The sequence below is a fragment of the Myxocyprinus asiaticus genome, chromosome 28, assembly GCF_019703515.2.
Source record: "Myxocyprinus asiaticus isolate MX2 ecotype Aquarium Trade chromosome 28, UBuf_Myxa_2, whole genome shotgun sequence".
In the NCBI taxonomy this organism is placed as follows: domain Eukaryota; kingdom Metazoa; phylum Chordata; class Actinopteri; order Cypriniformes; family Catostomidae; genus Myxocyprinus; species Myxocyprinus asiaticus.
Window position 1 is genome coordinate 13,514,000 of NC_059371.1, and position 21,859 is coordinate 13,535,858.

General features: G+C 41.9%; 1 protein-coding gene across 1 annotated transcript; it reads left to right on the top strand.

Annotated features, from left to right (window-relative positions):
* Positions 1 to 13,343: 13,343 nt before the first annotated feature.
* LOC127419105 (keratin, type II cytoskeletal cochleal-like) lies at positions 13,344 to 18,138 on the top strand. The gene is made up of 9 exons (XM_051660237.1): positions 13,344 to 14,000; positions 15,320 to 15,528; positions 15,633 to 15,693; positions 15,803 to 15,898; positions 16,003 to 16,167; positions 16,261 to 16,386; positions 16,635 to 16,855; positions 16,968 to 17,038; positions 17,159 to 18,138. Exons 1-9 carry the CDS (start codon positions 13,464 to 13,466, stop codon positions 17,401 to 17,403), a joined length of 1,731 nt encoding a protein of 576 aa, XP_051516197.1. The 5' UTR covers positions 13,344 to 13,463; the 3' UTR covers positions 17,404 to 18,138.
* Positions 18,139 to 21,859: the final 3,721 nt, after the last annotated feature.

Sequence of the window (21,859 nt, forward strand, 5' to 3'; positions counted from 1 at the left end):
CGGGTCTGTGCGATTCTGTGTGGATTATAGAAAAGTCAACGCGGTGTCTAAATTTGATGCGTATCCAATGCCTCGCGTTGATGAGTTGCTCGATCGGCTGGGCACTACTCGTTTTTATTCGACATTGGATTTGACGAAGGGTTATTGGCAGATCCCCTTGACACCAATTTCCCGTGAAAAAACCACCTTCTCCACACCGTTTGGATTACACCAATTTGTGACACTTCCGTTCGGTTTGTTTGGGGCCCCGGCTACGTTTCAGCGTCTCATGGACTGAATCCTCAGACTGCACTCAGCTTACGCTGCTTCCTATTTGGATGACATAATCATTTACAGCAATGATTGGCAGCGGCACATGCAACATCTGAGGGCGGTTCTGAGATTGCTGCGCCGAGCGGGACTCACAGCAAATCCGAAGAAGTGCGCGATTGGACGGGTGGAGATACGGTATCTGGGGTTCCACTTGGGCCACGGGCAGGTGCATCCCCAAATTGACAAGACAGCGGTGATAGCGACCTGCCCGAGACCGAAGACCAAAAAGTGGGTGAGATAGTTCCTGGGGCTGGCTGGCTATTATAGAAGGTTCGTGCCTAATTATTCGGACGTCACCAGCCCGCTGACTGATCTCACTAAAAAGGGAGCTCCAGACCCGGTCCAATGGACGGAGCAGTGTCAGCGGGCGTTCACGCAAGTTAAAGCTGCACTTTGCGGGGGGCCGCTTTTACATTCACCTGACTTCTCTCTCCCTTTTGTTTTACAGACGGATGCTTCAGACAGGGGGCTGGGGGCCGTGCTCTCGCAGGTGGTGGAGGGGGAGGAGTGCCTGGTGCTGTACATTAGCCGTAAGCTCTCGTTGAGGGAAACTAAGTACAGCACCGTGGAAAAGGAGTGTCTTGCCATCAAGTGGGTGGTCCTCACCCTCTGTTCCGATCACGCCACACTCCAGTGGCTCCACCGCATGAAAGATACCAATGCCCGGATCACCCGTTGGTATCTGGCTCTTCAGCCGTTTAAGTTCAAGGTGGTCCACAAACCGAGAGTGCAGATGGCTGTCGCCGATTTCCTTTCCAGGAATGGGGGGAGTGATAGGCAGGCCGGATGCCGCCCTGGCCTGAGTCGGGTGGTGGGGATATGTGGCAGCGGGGGCATGGTCAAGCATCTCTCCGGAGAGAGAGAAAGCGGTAAGGGCGCTTACACCTGAGCTAAATTATGTCTAACACCTGTCTCTAATTTCAGTGAGCACGGGGAGAATGGCATAAATAGAGCCACGCCGCAAGTAGAAGAGGGAGAGCCTGGGCACCACAGACCCGATTAAGAAGCAAAGAAGTTTTCATAGTATAAATGATGAGAGTTTATTTTTATGAAGCGGTGTGAGACTATAGATTAACTTGGTGAATAAAGTAAAGACTCTGAGACTGCAATTGTACTACAGAGAGAAAATAAACCCTTACCTGAACCAGGAAAGCTGCTTCTCGCCTCCTCTTTACACTGATTAAGTAAAGTTATGACATCTCTTATATGTATAGATCAGTTGGTGTTTATTCGGGGCCGTAGCTCTTCTGATAACATTAGATGTTTCATTAATATCATGTGGTCAGTGGCGAATGATCAGACTCCGGTCGCTGCCATCTCACTTGATGCCGAAAAGGTGTTTGATATGGCGTCCTGCTAATTCAGAGTCTGTGGGATGAAGCTTTAACTTCTGTCAAGAGATTATGGGAGAAAGATTTAAACTTGGTATTGGAGGAGGGAATGTGGGCTAGGATTCTAAAAAACATCAAGTCTACATCTAGAGATGCATAGGGTGCACCTTATGCAATTCAAGATTTTACATCAATTCTATTGGACCCCCTCTAGTTTGTATAGTCTTGGTCTTAAAGACACACCCACCTGCTGGTGATGCCAATCAGAAGTTGGAGACACAACCCATGTTTTTTGGTGTTGTGTTAATTTCCAAGACTTTTGGTTGAAGGTTCAGAGTTTTATATGTGATGCATTGGGCACTCAAATTTCATTTTGCCCCAGACTCTGTATTTTAGGCGATGGGGCGGTCATCAATATAGGGAATGAACACATAAAAAAATTGGGTCCTAACCAGTGTTATTATTGGCAGACAAATTGTTTTAAGGGGATGGAAGTCGGCTGGAGCGCCCTCATTTCAAGAATGGTGCACGGAGATGGGGAGGAAGCGTCATGTAGAAGGCTGGAGAATTGGGATTCTTTGATGGGAAATGAGGGCTCTCGGGGAGGGGCAGTGGAGGGAGAAGTTTAGTTTTACATGTGTGTGATTATTATATATATATATTTTGTGTGTGTGTGTGTGTGTGTGTGTGTATGTGTCAATAATCATGTGTGACCACAGGGATGTTGTTGAGGGTCAGGGTGGGGTTGGGGATTGGAAGGGGTAAAGGGGGGGTTAAATGTTGATTCTGTGTATATTTGTGTTGCTTTTCTTTGTTATCTTTGTGAATCAATAAAAAAATGTTAATCAGAAAAAAAAATTAAAAAATAAAAAACAATACATCCACAGCTTGCACGCATACATCCAGAGGTAGCACGAGCACTCTCACCCATGCCCACTTGCTCTTTGCTCTGGCACGAAAAATGCACTTAGAATTAGCGCGTTCAAAAAAACTGTATAAGATGTAGCGCATGATTGTTGCGAGTTACGCATAGCGCTGTGCCTAGTGTGGTCACAAAAATAGAGCCCGTAAAGTTTAAAGGAATGTTCTGGGTTTAATACAAGTTAAGCTCAATTGACAGCATTTGTGGTATTATGGTGATTACCACAAAAAATAATTTTGACTTGCCCCTTGAGTAAAATACTCACTGTTCAAAAGTATAGCCACAAGACGTAAACAATATGCATGGTAACATGATTTTAGTGTGATAAAATCGCTTACTATGTCGAGGAGGAGTGCGTGGCCGGGCCGTGATGGAGCACGGCTGGCGCTGAATCAGCTGATCAGCGAGAGAGCGACATAAGGGGCAGCCAGAGGCGCTGGTTCAAGAGAGAGAGAAGCAAGTGGCCGCATTGCATATGTGTCTGTGTCCTTATGTTTTATGTTGTTTTAAGTTCATTTATATCATTCAAGTATATTTTTACTATTCAGCCGGTTCCCGCCTCCTCCTTGCCCATCCTTATACTGTTACAGTGGTGCCGAAACCCTGTAGGGAGGAGGGATGCGATGTCACAGAGTCCTCGCCGCTGCCATCCACCAGGTGAGCAGCTGCAGCCATCTGCCTGGGGACAGAGGGGTTGCTGCTGGCAGCCGAGAGCCAGAGGAACCGTGTCTGTCTGCCGAGAAGGGGAGAAGCAGTTCCATCCACCAGGGGCCGGAGGACTCTCTGCCATCCACCGGTGGAGGAGCGAGCTGGCATCCGCCAGAGGGCGGAGGAGCAGTTGAGGACCAGGCGACAGCGCTTCCGGGAGCTGGCGAGCAAGTTCTTCTCTCTCTCTCTCTCTCTCTCTCGGTGTGTCTCTGCTCACCCTTTCCCTCTCCCCACACCTCCCCTTGTCTCTCCCCCAGGTTCACAGGAGGTGGGGTGGACCAGAAAGGCAGTGTCGCAGAGATGGGGGGGGAGTAAGTCAGACCGGTGGCGCCCTTGCCTGAATCGGGAGGGGGAGGAGTGTGACGAGGAGGAGGGCATGGCCGGGCTGAATCAGCAGATCAGCGGGAGAGTGAGATAAGGGGCAGCCGGAAATGCCAGTTTGAGAGAGAGAGACTCACACGGCCGTGTTGCATGAGTGCCTGTGTCCTTATTTTTTATGCCGTTTTAAGTTCATTTATATCATTAAAGTTTATGTTTACTATTCGGTTCCCGCCTCCTCCTTATCCATCCTTATACTGTTACACTAACCTTTTCTGTGATATCCAATATGCCATGATGATGCAATGCTGTAAAAACTGTGATTTTATACTACTTTACAGCTCAAGTAATACATGACTTTTAATAGAAACATTTATGTAAGTGCTTTTATAAAATTATAAGCTTCAAATTTCTGCCTTTAAATCCTCCAAAATGGTCCCCACTCACTTCCATGTAACCTCGATTTTTGCTTTTTCTTTTTTTTTTTTTGAGTAAAGGAGGGACGAGTTGAAATTAATTTTTGTGGTAATCAAAATTATGCCACAAATGCGGTTGATGGAGCTTAAATTGTATCAAACCAGGAATATTCCTTGAAGTGTTTACAATAAGTAATGCTCAATGAGAACATTAGACGTGAGGAATAGATGGAAATTATTGCAAGCACTGCAGCATTTTGTATTTGTTTGTTGGTTTTCCAGAGTATGATTAAAATTTACTATTAATAGCCATAGAGTATTTTGTGTACAGGCTTACAGCCATAATGTACAGTACAGATATGTAATGTGTTATGAAATTTATTTCACTCACAGGAAAATGTTTTTACTTTTATTCATTTAGCAAATGCTTTTATCCAAAGAGGCTTCCAGCACAAATGAAGAGTACATTATAACCGACTCATCCTTTCTTGAGTAATGTTTTTAAGAATCTGAAATTGCATACTTCTTTTCATTTATTGAATTATAGATTGGGTCTTTAATCAATCTCATCTTTTACTCCCATCATGTAAAACAATCTGAGGTGTGTTTGTGGGCTCTGTGCACAATGAATTTGACTCCACCCAAAAGTTTCTAAAATGTTACTGTATCTTATTTCATGTATCTTCATGAGTTCATAATGCCCTTTTTGTGAATGGTCATAACCATATTTGGTGATTTGTTTTAAAGGCTTGCCTGTGGACAAGAGATGGGAGTGGTTTTAAGGGATGTGGTCTTAAGGGGTGGGTCCCATTTTACACACTGGTGATTGGTGGGCTATTGAGAAAAGGAAGACATCACTTGTTTCAACATGAAAAACAAGAATATGTCTCAGCGAGTATTCCCTTGGGTTTCAACTAAAGAACTGCCCTGACTCCTAATGCAATTATAAATGGCAGAAGACTCTCTGAAGATATAGTTGTAACAATTTAGGTATATATATTCAGGGTTGGGAGGGTTACTTTTGAAATGTATTCCACTACAGATTACAGAATACATGCTGTAAAATGTAATTTGTACAGTAACGTATTCTAAATACTTTGGATTACTTCTTCAGCACTGGTAGATTTTTTCACTTGTTTTGACTATAAAAACTCTGCCAGTACAGTAAGACAAAATACATGTTAAAAATACATTCTCTGAAAAACCTAAATATCTTATGCAGTGTTGTTTCTAAAACAAGATAAATCAAATTGATCTTGTTTTAAGGATTTTTAGATATTTTTACAGGAAAACAATACAGAAATTATTATCAAGCATACAATATCAAAATGCCCTAATATCAAAAGTCTTACTAGAAAAAAAGAAATAATGTTCCAATGTGAATTGTCTTGATAAAAAAATATGATCGTGCCTGGTAACATGTGCATGTAAAATTGCTAGAAAGAGCATTTTAGTTTAGCGTAAAGCTGACAATTTACACAAGGTTTATTTCTATTTCTTCCGCTCCAAACTTACTTCTCTGTATGCTCGTATGAATGTAACACATCATAAGAAAGTGTTTCACTGCTGTTCAAATGCACTTTAGATCGGATAATTTATATGTATAAATGTTTTCCATCTGAAAGGACTAAATATTAAATGAAACAAATGACAATAAAATGCAAAGTAATCTCTTCAGCAATCAAAATACTTTTTGAATGTAACTGTATTCTAATTACCAATGATTTAAATTGTAACTGTAGTGGAATACAGTTACTTATATTTTGTATTTTAAATACGTAATCCTGTTACATGTATTCCGTTACTCCCCAACCCTGTATATATTAGAATGTGCATGTATAGAGTAAATGTGCATAGTTTAAAAGCCTGCATAGATTAAAAACAATATATATATATATATATATATATATATATATATATTTACAGTATGTATATATATCACAGTATATTGAATTTTCTCATAAATTGTCCCACAACAAGAAAAAAGGAAGTCAAAACACAGATGCTGTATGATAAGTTACAAAATCAGATGTACAGCAAAAGAACATGCTGAATTTAAGAATTGAAGTTACTACCCTTTAGAAGTAAAAAGACACTCCAGTGAACACATGTAGAAATCAAGTTTGGGGCTCCACCTAATGTTTAGAGCATGACTGTAGTCTTCTTGTCTAGACAATGAAAACAGCATATGACTAACTGATAAGCAATGGAATTTTTTACACATCCAAGTGATTCCAAGCAAAGTCAGAATAAGTCCTGACATCTGAATCTTACAGGTGTTGGCATTACAATTCTTTTAAAGTTCTTTAGTTCTAAATGGAAATGTGAAACATCAAGACTTCTGATATTATTCTGCCAACAATCAGAATTTTATTACATTCAGTTTTTATTATATATTAAAGTATGTGTAAAGTATTATTTCAGACAGAAAGAGTTAAAACAAAAAATAACCCATTTCTAAATTCCCATTTTAGTTTTAAAAATGGCCAAAGAAAAACAGCTTTTTTCCTCAAAATTCAGCAGTCTATTGTTCTTGTTACAGATGAAGGCTATTTAAGGTGTGGACAGCCCATCTGCAAAACAACAAACGGACAACATCAGAGTCACTAGAGCCTTTAGTTTAAGAAACAGACTTCCCTCGGTTTCTTAGCTGGCAAAACCTCCAATTAATCACACAATTATAGAAGTGCTGCAGAAAGCATGATGAAGCTTACATGAATATCTGAATAAACTGTCCATTTAGAATTTGTAAGGTGTGACTTATTTAAGGCCAAGCTGTGAGTGTTTACATGCACACCAAAATGCTGAAAACTACCATAAAAGAGCTTATTAAAAAATTTTCAGGTTATTCTCTGCTTTTGACATCAAAATGTAAACAAGCATGCACACAAGACATGAGTGCATTGGATAAGCCGGTACAAATGCTGGGAAAGGTGTTTACATGCTATGTGAAATCAGGGTAATGGGCAAAATCTATGTGTGCCAATCAGTTTTTGCCTTAAACATTTATGACCCTACCCTGATAAAGGAAAAATGTTTAAGGCATTTACATGATGTGGAGGCGAGGGTGTGGTCGAGCGTTCATCTGGGGAGAGAGGAAGCAGTAAGGGTTTTCACATGAGATAAATTGCTGGTAATTTCTATTTCTTTGTTCGAAGTGAGAGATGGGTGAAATACAAGGGGCCAGACCTCAGAGTGAGGGGGAGAGAGACCAGCTGAAGCTTTGAGTGTGTTGGCCACGGCCTGTCCCAATATATATAGCATTTGAGTGTTTTTGTGGGAAGAATAAATTTACCTTTGAGTTGGATTCGCCATCTCCCACTTCCTCATTCCTTGAACCTGTTACACTGGTGCCGAAACTAGGGATTAGAGGAAGAAGGATACATGTCATGGAGTCGTCGCCGCTGGAGGAAGTCTTCCGGTCCCTTGCAAGGGCCAACACCAGACCCTTATGGAGCTTCGGAGTAAGAAGCAACAGTGCTTTGAGGTGCTCCTTTGGGCCCAGGAGGAGGACCGGTAGGTGCTGCGGAGCTTAGTACCCCAGGAGGGGGTTGCCTCTCCATCCCCGGCAGCAGCGCACCCCCACATGTTGCTCACCAAGATGGGGCCTCAAGATGATCCGGAGGCCTACCTTGAGGTCTTAGAGCACACCGCCGAAGCTTTGAAGTGGCCGCTATCTTCTGCCGCTGCTGTCCAGGGAAGCCCAGATTGTGGCACATCAGCTTCCGTTCACTACCTCCTGGACTACTCGGTGTTGAAGAAGTCCATCTTGCAACTGGCCACAGCCCAGAAGAACAAAATCAAAAAATCAAATCAAATCACTTTATTGTCACACAGCCATATACACAAGTGCAATGGTGTGTGAAATTCTTGGGTGCAGTTCCGATCAACATAGCAGTCATGACAGTGATGAGACATACCAATTTACAATAACATCAGATTAACACAGCACAATTTAAACATCTGATATACACATAATTACACTCAACAATATACAAATAATAACATACACTGTACAGTATACAATGTGCACTATATAGATACACATTATTCAATAAAATTAAAAAATTTAAATATATTAAAAAAAAGTATATATAGTATATATAGAATGTACAGTATTGTACTGTATTGACATTCAGGCTGTCGGTTGATAGTCAGTTGTTAAGAGAGAATATATATAATAATAATAATATAATTTATGACAGTCCGGTGTGAGATATAAGAGTAAGGGTAATAAAGTGCAGTGCTGATGTATTTTGATCGTAGGAGATCAAGAGTTCAGAAGTCTGATTGCTTGGGGGAAGAAGCTATCATGGAGTCAGCTGGTGCGGGTCCTGATGCTGTGATACCGCCTACCTGATGGTAGCAGTGAGAACAGCCCATGGCTCGGGTGGCTGGAGTCTCTGATGATCTTCCGAGCTTTTTTCACACACCGCCTTGTATATATTTCCTGGAGGGAGGGAAGCTCACCTCCGATGATGTGTCTGGCAGTTCGCACCACCCTTTGCAGTGCTTTGCGGTTGTGGGCGGTGCTATTGCCGTACCAGGTGAAGATGCAGCCAGTCAGGATGCTCTCTACAGTGCAGGTGTAGAACCGTGTAAGGATGTGGCGGTTCATTCCAAACTTCCTCAGCAGTCTCAGGAAGAAGAGGCGCTGATGAGCCTTCTTCACAACGACTTCAGTGTGGATGGACCATGTGAGTTCCTCAGTGATGTGGACACCCAGGAACTTGAAGCTGCTGACTCTCTCCACCGGTGCTAAATTGATGGTGATGGGACTGTGTTCTCTGTCTTTTCTTCTGAAGTCCACCACAAGCTCTTTTGTCTTACTAACGTTGAGGGAGAGGTTGTGCTCCTGACACCAGTGTGTCAGGGTGTGCACCTCCTCTCTGTAGGCTGTTTCATCATTGTCAGTGATCAGACCTACCACCATCGTGTCATCAGCAAACTTAATGATGGCATTGGAGCTATGTGTTGCCACACAGTCATGTGTGTACAAGGAATACAGTTGTGGGCTGAGAACACAGCCCTGCAGGGCTCCAGTGTTGAGGGTCAGTGATGAGGAGATGTTGCTGCCTATTCTAACCACCTGGCGTCTGCTTGACAGGAAGTCCAGGATCCAGCTGCACAGTGAGCTGTTTAAGCCCAGAGCCCGGAGTTTCTCATCTAGCTTGGAGGGCACTATGGTGTTGAATACTGAGCTGTAGTCTACAAACAGCATTCTCACATAAGTGTTCTTTTTTTCCAGGTGGGAGAGAGCAGTGTGTATTGTAGATGCAATGGCATCATCAGTGGAGCGGTTGTTGCGGTAAGCAAACTGCAGCGGGTCAAGAGAGAGAGGCAGCACAGAGCAGATGTAATCTCTGATTAGTCTCTCAAAGCACTTGCTGATGATGGGGGTCAGAGCAACAGGACGCCAGTCATTTAAGCAAGTTATTTAAGATTGTTTTGGAACAGGCACAATGGTGGATGTTTAAAGCATGTGGGGACTACAGTCAAGGAGAGGGAAAGGTTGAAAATGTCCATAAAAACACCAGCCAGCTGGTTCGCGCACGCTCTGATGACGCGGCCCGGAATGCCGTCTGGGCCCGCGGCTTTGCGGATATTCACCCGTCGGAAGGATCTGGTTACATCCGCTACAGAGACGGAGAGTGAACTAACCTCTGTAGCTTCAGCCACGAGAGCTCTCTCCACAAGGGCGGTGTTATTTCCCTCGAAACGAACATAAAAAGTATTTAGCTCATCCCGGTGTTCATGGTGGAGTTTTTATTTCCTTTAAAGTCTGTGATGATGTTAATTCCCTGCCACATGCTTCTAGAGTTGGTGGTGTTAAACTGTCCTTCAGTCTTGCTCCTGTACTGGCGTTTTGCGGTTCTGATTTTGAGCAGTGATAATGACCGCTGTGAATTCCCTCAGTAGCCAGAATGGTCGACACAGAAGCATAAGAAATTCCAGATCAGGAGAGCAGAAAGACTTGATAGAATGTTCAAAATTACTCGCGAAATGGGAAGGGCCCTTCGAGGTCTCATGGTGTGTTGGGGAAGTCGACTATGAGGTAGTGCATATGGATAGGGGCAGGGCACGTCAGATTTACCACCTCAACCTACTAAAACCATGGAGAGAGGCAGTTCCTGTATCCTTGGTGATGGTAGTTCCGGAGAGGGAGGAGCTCAGTCCGGAGGTGAATCTAAAAGCTAATCAGTTCACAAGAGGTCCCTTGTGGAGACCACCTTTTGCCGTCACAATGTACGGAGTTTGCCAGATTGCAAAACAATTTCTTTGACATGTTCTTGCCTCTCCCCGGCTGCACTAAACTCATAAAACTACCCCAGGGGTAGTGGTACATAGTCGTCCCTACCGTTAACACGAGCACAAGAAACAGGTAGTACAGGAAGAATTAACGGCCATGCTCGATATGGGGGTAATAGAAGAATCCCACAGTGATTAGACCAGCCCTGTGGTTCTGGTACCTAAGAGGGATGGCTCGGTCCGGTTCTGTGTGGATTATAGGAAAGTTAATGCAGTGTCGAAATTTGATGCTTATTCAATGCCTCGTGTTGACGAACTGCTCGATCGGTTGGGCATGGCTCGCTTTTATTCGACATTGGATTTAACAAAGGGATATTTGCAGATGCCCTTAACGCTGATGTCCTGTGAAAAAACGGCCTTCTCCACACCGTTTGGTTTACACCAATTTGTGACCCTTCCATTCAGTTTGTTTGGGGTCCTGGCTACATTTCAGCATTTAATGGACAGGGTCCTCAGACCGCACTCTGCGTATGCTGCTGCCTATTTGGATGACATCATTATTTATAGTAATGATTGGCAGTGGAACATGCAGCATCTGAGGGCTGTTCTGAGTTTGCTGCAACGAGCGGGGCTCACAGCAAACCCGAAGAAGTGTGCAATTGGGTGGGTGGAGGTACGGGATCTGGGGTTCCACTTGGGCTATGGTCAGGTGTGGCCCAAAATTGACAAAACCGCAGTGATTGTGACCTCCCCGAGACCCAAGGCCAAAAAGGAGGTGAGACTATTCCTGGGGCTGGCTGACTGGCTATTATTAAAGGTTTGTGCCTAATTATTCAGACTTCACCAGCCCACTGACTGATCTCACTAAAAAGGGAGCTCCAGACCCAGTCCAGTGAACGGAGCCATGCCAACAAGCATTCACACAGGTAAAAGCTGCACTTTGTGGCGGGCCACTTCTGCATTCCCCTGACTTCTCTCTCCCTTTTGTTTTGCAGACGGACGCATCAGACAGGGGGTTGGGTGTGGTACTGTCCCAAGTGGCAGAGGGGGAGGAGCACCCAGTGCTGTACATTAGCAGGAAGCTCTCTATGAGAGAGACGAAGTACAGCAACATAGAGATGGAGTGCTTGGCCATCAAGTGGGTGGTCCTCACTCTCTGCTACTGTTTGTTGGGATGAACATTCACCCTCTGTTCAGACCATGCCAACGCCCGGATCACCCGTTGGTATCTGGCACTCCAGCCATTTAAGTTCGAGGTGGTCCACAGGCCAGGGGGTGCAGATGGCTGTCGTGGACTTCCTCTCCAGAAAGGGGGCGGGGGGGGGAGTGGGAAGGCTGGACAGTTTTTCTGCAAGGGGTGTTTCGAAACATTTTTGATCCTATAATCCAATCTTGCCCCTTGTGTAACATGTATCACCCGATAGATTGCATTGTGTGCATTCAAAGAAACTGCACGGGTGAAACTCCACCACAAGCCACTCGACATTTGAGACAGACGCAGCAAGACTCGCCTGTATCAGTGTTTAGATCAGTGGATTAACAATATAATGTACCACATTTAAAATATACACACCAGGAAGGGGGAAAAATATATTTAAAATGTTTAAAGTTTAATGTTTGTATAGAGCGATTCGAATTGCTACTGACAAAAATGCCTGCTTTTCCCCTCAACTTAAAAAGAATCCAGCTAATGTTAGCGTGCAAAATTTAACAATAACTGATATTCTTCCTAGGTGCAAAAAAAATAATCATATTTTTAACAAGTATCTATGTCTTGTTTTCCACTCAACAAATGTAAACATCCTTAAAACAATATAAATTTGCCTGATCAGCAAGACTGAACAAGATATTAAGAATTGTTTTCATAGAATCTTGACAATAAGTGAACTTTGTCTTGTGGCATTGTGTGGGATTTCTTCACTTGTTTTAAGCATTAAGTGAAAAACTAGTAACAATTCTGCCAGAAACTTCTTAGGTAAAATTATCTTGTTTGGATATTTTTTCCTGGAAAACAAGACAAAAAAAATCTTAAGAATATGATTTTTGCTGTGTAGTGCACACTTCACTTTGTTACCACCCACTGATTAATCTTTTCAAGGTTTGCACATTCAGCCAGCAAACCTGTCGACCTGAGCAGCAGATCTGCAGTTCTACATTGACAAACCTTTTGAACATGTTAGGGGCGATACTGACATGCTAACAAAAGCAGCACACGTTGCTGAATAATGCCACCTAAAGTCCATCGTAAAAAGAACCACTCTACTCTTGCAGCCACCATGCACTACTGTTCTATTGTCCTGTTTGAGTTCTGTACTTATGCTCACCTTTAATTTAGTGTTTGTTTGATAGAGTTTAAACCAAGCATGTTAACATACTGTAAAACAATGACATACACATTTCCACTAAATTTTGTGCCATGTTTTCAATACAAGGTAACATAAAAATCTATTTTGCATATAACCACGTCAGCCCACTGGGAACCACAGAGCGAGGTGGTGAAGTTGTGTCTGAGACAAAAGCTACTGAGGTGAGAGAACAGAGGCTTGATTGTTTGACTTGAAAGAGGAGCTTGCAGGTCACGATGGCTTCTAGGATGAGCGCCAAGCTCCAACATTCAAGCCCTTCATCAAATATTCCCACATTTAATAGTCCTGCATGGCACTTAAAGCAAACAGAGAGCACTGTACCTCCCAGAATCATGAAATATGCATGAAGTCAGTGCACCTCTCATTGAATAGTTTGCCATGTTAGTTTATAGCATTGCCATCTGACTATATAATTACGATGATTTGAAATATAGAACACGTATCACACATAAAACTCTGTAGTACGTGCAAGAAAAGGGTGTCTAAATTTTTAGGAGTTTGACCTTGTTTTCTGCTGCCAGTTCTTCTTTCTCCACTTTACATAAGTGTATGTGCAAGTATAGGTGTGGCAGGGTGTGTCCTGGACATCTTTGCTGAAAGTACTCCCATACCAGCCCAACAAGATAGGTGTGTGTATCTCTGACAGGAGCCTGAGGCCGAAAGGGGAGTGGTGAGGTGAGTCCCACCTCTGGCGTTTGGGGTATAAAAACCCTTGTTCTCCTTGAAGAAGGTACTTAGAGGGATTTAAATCTCCTCTTAGTGAGTTCTTCTGCTCCTGATCTCTCTGTCTCATCCTGCTCTTTCTCTATCCGAACCACACCCCTCAAAGACGACAGCAGCCATGAGTGTGAAACGTACCACCTTCAGCACCAGTGGAGGAAGCTTGAGCGGCGGCGGCTTTGGTGGAGGTATCAGAAAGAGCTTCTCCAGCATGTCTGCCAGTGCGGCACCAATGGGTAGCAGGATGAGCTCTGTGTCAATCCAACGCTCTGGTGGTGGTGGCGGTGGCTTCCATTATGGCCAAGGATCTGGAGGTGGCTTCAGCTACAGCAGCTTTGGTGGAGGTGCTGGCGCAGGTTTTGGAGGAGGTTTTGGAGGAGGTTCTGGTGCAGGGTTTGGAGGAGGTTCTGGCGCAGGTTTTGGAGGAGGTTCTGGCGCAGGTTTTGGTGGAGGATATGGTGGAATGTTTGGAGGAGGTGCTGGTGGTTATGGAGGGTTCGGTGCTGGCGGTGCAGTACCTATCACAGCTGTCACAGTCAACCAGAGCCTCCTAGCCCCACTGAACCTGGAGATTGACCCCAATATCCAAGTCGTCCGCACCCAGGAGAAAGAGCAGATCAAGAACCTCAACAACCGCTTTGCTTCCTTCATTGACAAGGTTAGTCTTCGCTTCTCTTACAAAAAAACTTGTGTCCTTATTTGACTAATTCTCATTTAAATGTTGCCGTTTTTTTCTAGCACACATTTCAAGGGTCTTCATATGAGCTGCTCATTAAATATTTCACAGCAAATTACTTGCACCCAGAAATCCTGTTAGTGTTGAATTTAGACACCTGCCAAATAACAATGAGCACATACTGTAGAAGACTGACTTGCATTGTAGTTGCCATCTTCTGCATTATTCTCACTAAACTTTGAGCAACTAAAGTCGATATCTATTTTATAGGCTTGAGTAGATTTCCTTTTATGCAATTGTTCTTGGTCAGTAAAGTTGAGTTGGAAACCCAAGCCTTGTGATATCTAATGACTGAACCATTCCAAATAAGGGCATGGATCAAGTTTGCCATCTCCATAGCAGCAATGTTGTTGTGTGGTGGTGAGCATTATCTTTGATTCAAATTTTGACTCAATGCAATAACTAGCCAAAAACGGTCCTAATTGTCCGGAGCCTCAACGTCATGTAGATCCTTATACTCACTTTCACCTTTTCCTGAACAAAACCAGTTTCATGTTTGGATTCTCTGACGTCTTTGGGGAATTCACCATGCAACTCCACCTTGTCCATTTAAACCCCCACCCAGGCGATACACCCATTTCTATGGTCCAGATGAGAGATATCAACATTCATATAGCTCATGTAATGCCTACTGATGCAATAGATGCTTTGTTCAAAGAGAATAAGCCTTTAATGTGAATTCTTCATGTTCAAAGTCATTGTGAGGTTGTGCTCTAAATTAATTGCAAGGTGGGAAGCTGCAGAAGGGTGAGTAAGGTACACTTAGTGCCTGGGGGTTAGGCGTGCCATTTCATTTCTGTTAAGGCTTGCTGTTTGGCAGTGGTCTCTTAGGAGCCTCCCCTTTATGCTAGGAGGGAAAAATAGGAGCAAAGACAGTTTGAACATGTTGTGGTGTTACATGAGTTTAGAGTTTCAAAAGAGCAGTGTGCCTATTAAGACTGTTAAGAATGTTAACTGAGAACTGTTACTCCTAGAGAAGTGATATACTGGCTGAATGGCCTAACAAGGCAAGGCACATATGTTAATAAATCACTCTAAATGTTTCATAATCATAATCACAGGTGTGTCAAAGCAAGTCCTTATATGCAAGAAGAGGTGTGCATGATAATTACTGTAGTAAAAGACAAAACATCTTGTGGCATGAATAATGCTATAGCAGAGCCCTGATGACCCAAAGAGGAGTTATAACTGTTATAAAACTCTCTAATTCTTAATGCTTTATTCATTAATTTATTATACAGGTGCGCTTCCTGGAGCAGCAGAACAAAGTGCTAGAGACAAAATGGAGTTTACTGCAGGATCAGACCACCACCCGCTCCAACATAGATGCCATGTTTGAGGCCTACATCGCCAACCTGCGCAGACAGCTTGATGGGCTTGGTAATGAGAAGATGAAGCTGGATGGAGAGCTGAAGAACATGCAGAATTTTGTGGAGGACTTCAAAAACAAGTAAGTAGCTGTGCAAGAGCAAGTTTAGAGTCTATGAACTACACTCTGTTTGACTGGTATGATTGCAGAGTCTATGTGCTTATGTGGAAAACTTATCTTTGTAGATATGAGGATGAAATCAACAAGCGTGCTGCAGTAGAAAACGAATTTGTCCTGCTCAAGAAGGTGAAAATTTTGGCTGCTGTCTTGACCCTCTAGTTATAATAATTTTTTAATCTTTTGATTGCTCTGTAGAGTCCACCTATTATATTGAGCTCTGTACATGTCTTCACAGGATGTTGATGCTGCCTACATGAACAAGGTTGAGCTTGAGGCCAAAGTTGATGCTCTTCAAGATGAAATCAACTTCCTTCGGGCTATCTATGAGGAGGTGAGAGTTTTATGTAATTATATCCCCACTGAGATGTTGGCTTTCCATTGTTGTTGCATGTTGGTGCATTTCTATGCCTAATACCTTCACCTTTGGTTTTTTAGGAGCTGCGTGAACTCCAGGGACAGATCAAAGACACATCAGTTATTGTGGAAATGGACAATAGTCGCAACTTGGACATGGACTCCATTGTTGCAGAGGTCCGTGCTCAGTATGAGGACATCGCCAACCGCAGCCGTGCTGAGGCCGAGACGTGGTACAAACAGAAGGTGAGAAAAAGACTTCAAAATGAAGCTTTTCAAACCAACATTATTTTGAAGCAATCAAGCTTAATGTTGATGTCTCTCCTTTTCAACTTCTAGTTTGAAGAGATGCAGTCCTCTGCTGGCAAGTATGGTGACGACCTTCGCAGCACCAAGGCTGAGATTGCAGATCTCAACCGCATGATCAGTCGACTTCAGAATGAAATTGAAGCCGTCAAGGGACAAGTGAGTGATTTTGTTAGCCTTTAGATGCTTTGGTTGTATTTCTGGACAAGGTTTTCAATACCAGAATAACATTTCCAACCAAATTCTTAATGTGTATTAAATGTTCTTTAGGTCTTATGTTACAAACAGAAAATGTTGGATCTTCAGTGGGGAATAATGCAATGAAAGAGGTCCCTGTTAGGAGGACAGGAATAATTGAAACTTGTTGCAGACAACTAAAGTTATAATGTCTTCTTTGATCTGGTCAGCGTGCCAACCTGGAAGCTCAGATTGCAGAGGCTGAGGAGCGTGGAGAGCTTGCAGTGAAGGATGCCAAGCTCCGCATTAAGGATCTGGAGGAGGCGCTTCAGAGAGCCAAGCAGGATATGGCACGCCAGGTGCGCGAGTACCAGGAGCTCATGAACGTCAAACTGGCCTTGGACATTGAGATCGCCACCTACAGGAAGCTTCTGGAAGGAGAGGAAACCAGGTCAGTCACTTTTCTTTTTCCATAGATGTTTTCTTCATATCTGCCCACCGATGTATCTTGACATTAATGCTTTTGTTGTTGTTGTTGTTGTTGTTGTTTTTTACTTCGTCAGGATTGCTGGTGGTGGTAGCTCCGCAACCATCCACATTCAGGAGTCAATAAGTTCATCTGGTGGTAGCGGTGGTAAGTTTATCATATTTTCTTGTCAATACCACAGACAAAAAGAGATCATCAGCATTTCATTTGCTGTACAAAATGCATCTGTTTTCACTAAAATCACTGTTTTTGTATGTTTGTTCACAGGTGGATACGGCATGGGTGGCGGCATGGGAATGGGAGGTGGCGGCATGGGAATGGGAGGTGGCGGCATGGGAATGGGAGGTGGCGGCATGGGAATGGGAGGTGGCGGCGGATTTGGATACGGTGGTGGTGCAGGGTTCTCTACTGGCGGAGGCTCCGGCATGAGCATGAGTGGTGGTGGTGGCGGCGGCAGCCAAATCTCAATGTCCCGCTCCTCCATACAATCCGGCCAGATGCGCCGCTACTAGGCAAAAAATGTCCAACCATTTCCCTCCACCCCTACAACATCCATCACGTGGGCAACAAGCAATTCAATTCATTCCTTTCTTTTTCATTCCATGTTTCAATCTGCTTAGAGTGCTTGAGCATTTCCTTACATTTTTGATGCGTTCACCCCCGAAAAACCACCATGCCCAAAAGAGACAATCAACTGGGAGAATGTTCCATGCCTGCAGAGCGGCTTTCCACGTTCACTGTTTTCCTTGATTCTTGTTGTTTCCTTCTGGCATCACAGCTCCAAACCTTACCTTTAGAGGACAAGGACACACAAGGCGAAAGCAGCTTATGAGAGAGATGCTGCAATGAGTTCAAGTATGCTGTTCACAATGAATAGCTTTTGTTGCACTGTGTCATGGCATGCAAGTATTGAGTGCACAAAAAAATGGATATAGATGTTTTGAAAGTGGTTTACTATTCTGCACCACTAAATCCAGCTTTGTTGATGTTTTCTGATGCATTTAAACACCCATAGGCCAACAAAAGCTACTCATTTGAGATGCTACTGCCCTCAGAGAGGAGTAAATGTCTGGCAGACCTCAGTTATTATCCAACTTTTATTCTTTTCTTTCCCTGATTTGGGGATGATGGGCTGAACCAAGAGCTGTTTTTTATGTCACAAGATTCTTGTATTCATCAAATCTGATGGAATGCCATACACCATGTACCACATTAAAACAGCAATAAATCATGGTTATATACAATAATTTGTCTTCAATTGTGATTTCATAAACCTTTCATTTTTAAACAAAGGAGTACACACAACATATGCAACTATAATTAATAATTGAACCTTGTTAGCTATAGAAATATGCTGTACACTGCCAGTCAAAAGTTTGCACACATCTAATCATATTTAATTAATATTATTTTTCCACATTGCAGAATAATAGTAACATCAAAACTATGAAGTAATACAAATAGAAGTATGGGGAACATGTAGTGACCAAAATCATGTTAAATGTTAAACAAAACGTACATTTTAACTTGTCTTACATTTTACGTGCTCTGCACATTCTGGGCATTCTCTCAACCAACTTTATAAACTAGTGATGTATTCTGGATTTAAATTTGCAAACAAAATATTCAGTTTGTAGGTAAATAGCATCCAAAAATGATGGAGCACTACAAACAAAAGGTACTATATTTTTGGACATGGTACAAAGGTTACCTTTTTGCATGAATATGGTTGGCATACAGTACCATGGTATTGCCATCTAAAATCATCACGGTGTACCATAAACCTAAAAAAAAAATTAGTTTAAGAAGTTCCTTTTTTGAAAGTTAACACACTTCCACACTTGTAAACTTCTTCACCTCAAAATTAAAAAGGTTAACAGGCGCAATACACTTAGATATGGGTAAAAAAGTGCCAAATGCACTTTTGCCAAGTGCACACTGTACGATTTTGGTCACGATTCTGCCATCTAAAAATTAATTTTGGGAATCTTAAAAGATTTCTGTCGTTGTAGGGCAAAATCGGCAATCTTACAACGTTTAGTGTGACAAGCAAGAGCAACCCCCCCAATATTTATACCATGATCAATAGAAACATGTAAATGCTTCATGCTGCAACCCCTCAATGTTCAAGCCAAATCTACGCCCTTGATCACAATCATATAGTGTGACTGTTATTACGAAGGCCAGATGAGATAGTCCGCTCATCTTTCGCTCCCCAGTTCACTGTTTTCGGAGAAACCCCACTGAGCTCCTTGGAAAGAAATCTGCTCCGCGTTTGCACCACCATAGCAACATTTGAGCCCAGTTATCACTCTACTCAAACTCTTTCAATGTTTTTTCTTCTTTTAATTTTATATAAAAAGTATTAATAAATAAACAAGCAGAAAATACTTGGAGAAAAGTGTAAAACTTCAGCAATATGAAAGCATTATTCACCAAATTATATAAATACAGAGCTTACAAAATGAAAATAAATATATGATTGCATTTTCATAACACATTTTTTCTTTACATTTATCATGCATTTTAATTACTATATTTTACTTTTAATACATTTACATTAAACGTCTGTAAATTTCTAGTTAAGATTCACACCACTCCAATTTCATTTTATTTTTAAATGAACAATTTATATTGTTAAGTATTTATGGGACATTTTAATCCAAATCATTAGATACAACTGGGTACAATTATAGAAATCTATGTCATGTTTGTGCATTATCCATAGGGAATTCGCAAGTGTGATCAAGAGTGTAGCAGCCGCGGGGGATGTGGGAGACACGTCCCCCGCACTCTTTAAAAATGTGATTTTTGTCCCCCGCACTTTTCCAAGCTAAACCCATAAGGAGTCCAAATGGTGGATTTGTATACAGTATTATTTGAGTTTTGTTACTTTGGGCTGATTGAGCGACCATCCAGCCAATCACAGGTGAGTTTCTAAACAACCCTTATGTAATAGGCCATCAGTCAGACAGTCTAATCAACGTGGCTCCGTTCATTTCTACCAAGTTGCTTTCAACAATGCTCATTTATCCATGTTTTTTATCGGCATTGATGTTGATCTAAATTAATAATCTAGAGATGAGGAACACACAAATGAGAGTTATTTATTGGCATATTGTTCTAGATTGGCAGCATTACGTGAAATGCACTGCAGAAGAAAAACAAAGGACAATCATTATTTTAAACACACATTATAAGTGGAGTTTATATCAGCGCATGAGTCTTCATTAAGTTATGCTTTTTACATTATGTTTGTGAGGTAATACTTTGATCAGTTTTATATGCCAATTTAAGCAGATTACTAGATCTGTGTTAAATATGTAAGCTATTTTTAATATCAGCTCCTGTTTTTTAACTATATGTTGGTGTGCAGTCGACAAACTGTAGGAAAAAAGATAGATCTGCTGTGTTCTTAGAACACTTAGGCATTTTACTGAAGTGAATAGATATGTAGACACGCTTTTTATACATGAAAACTTACGGACTTTATTGAAACTCATAATTATTATAAGACTATTATTGTTGTCTTTTGATAAAAGTCATTTTCAACAGCTCACAAACTGTAGGGAAATGATAGATTTGCTTTGTTCTTACAATTCATAAAACCTCTACTAAAGTCTCTTTGTAGATCTGTAGACATACAAATTTTAAAGGATTAAAATGTTCTTTTGATCGTTGATTCAGCGACTAACTCATTTCACAAAAGACACTCATTTGTCACCACCTTCTGGCATCACCAGAAATGGTCACTGAATCATTAAATGGATTAGGTCTGCACAGTGTGCCATGGCGATCTCAATGCATTCATATCCTACAGTCTGACAAGTAACAATCTTAAAGGACTGTAAAAATACTACAGTGTGTAGTGGGGCTTAAGATGTACACTTTTTTTCACAGCACATTAAACAATTGTTGGCTAAACATATAAACAACCAAACCACTGAAGCCCGTTCCCACAGGACCTTAAACCACACCTGACCAAACCGAGCCAAAATCTCATGTTACAACAAAACATCTAAACTTAGAGTCAGTGAGGGTTTAGCTGGCAAGCCAGTAAGTATTACTCATACACATTAAAGGACAATTCTGTTGTTGTTTAAGTGGATGAAACTGATAGAAATTGTGCTGTGGGAGATACCACCCTCTGTTGATTTATCTGAGGGCAGACCTCTCGAGCAGGTCGAATATGTGACATACAAATACAAAGTACCTGATACAGTTTCCAACATATCCCACATGACATATACATTCCATCTATCTGTGAAGAAAACATCAAAAGCGACTTGGAATTTTTGAAAGGAGACTTGCGATAACCCTACCTACAAAGAACAATACTGCCCCCTAATGGTAAAACTGCAGCAAAACCTACTTGGGACTGTTCCTCACCTTGTTCCTCACCGCTTCATTTTCATTCCTGTCAAAAATCAAATATGGCGCTACTCTGAAGTAAAAAAAACAACAAAAGTCCTTTGCCCAAATTTTAGGATTGGGTTTTATGAATATGATATTTACTCATCATAAAAATAAATAAATAAATAAAAAGTAATCACATTATTAAATACTTTACTTTTAAGTTACTATCTAAACACATTTCACAGAAACATTTATGTTTTTTCACTCAACCTATTCAAAATTATGTCTAAATTTACTCTTTGTTCATTGTTCTTTGAATTCATATTTTAATTATAGTATAGGCCTACTCAATTCTTTAAGAAATGTGTTACTCAAGTAATGTACTTGAAAGTAATTAACTTAATTGAGAGTCAGTAAGTGTGATCTTATTACAAGAACTGAAAATATAGTGTTACACTAGTTTCTAAAAAAGAAAATCCACTGTAGCGCCCCTTGCGGCAATGCTGAGAATACAGCGCGTACTTGCGTTAGGTTATGCACTCTGACACATTTCACAATGCAACGACGCGTGAAATCGAGCTTTCACAGCAAGATGCGTCTGCGTTCACCTAC

What these genes read in the sequence shown, in the direction of transcription:
- LOC127419105 (XM_051660237.1), top strand. Translation starts at nt 13,464, where the DNA reads ATGAGTGTGAAACGTACCACCTTCAGCACCAGTGGAGGAAGCTTGAGC. An exon ending in TTCGGGCTATCTATGAGGAG is followed by an intron (nt 15,899 to 16,002) that starts GTGAGAGTTTTA and finishes TTGGTTTTTTAG; the next exon opens with GAGCTGCGTGAACTCCAGGG. An exon ending in TTGAAGCCGTCAAGGGACAA is followed by an intron (nt 16,387 to 16,634) that starts GTGAGTGATTTT and finishes TGATCTGGTCAG; the next exon opens with CGTGCCAACCTGGAAGCTCA.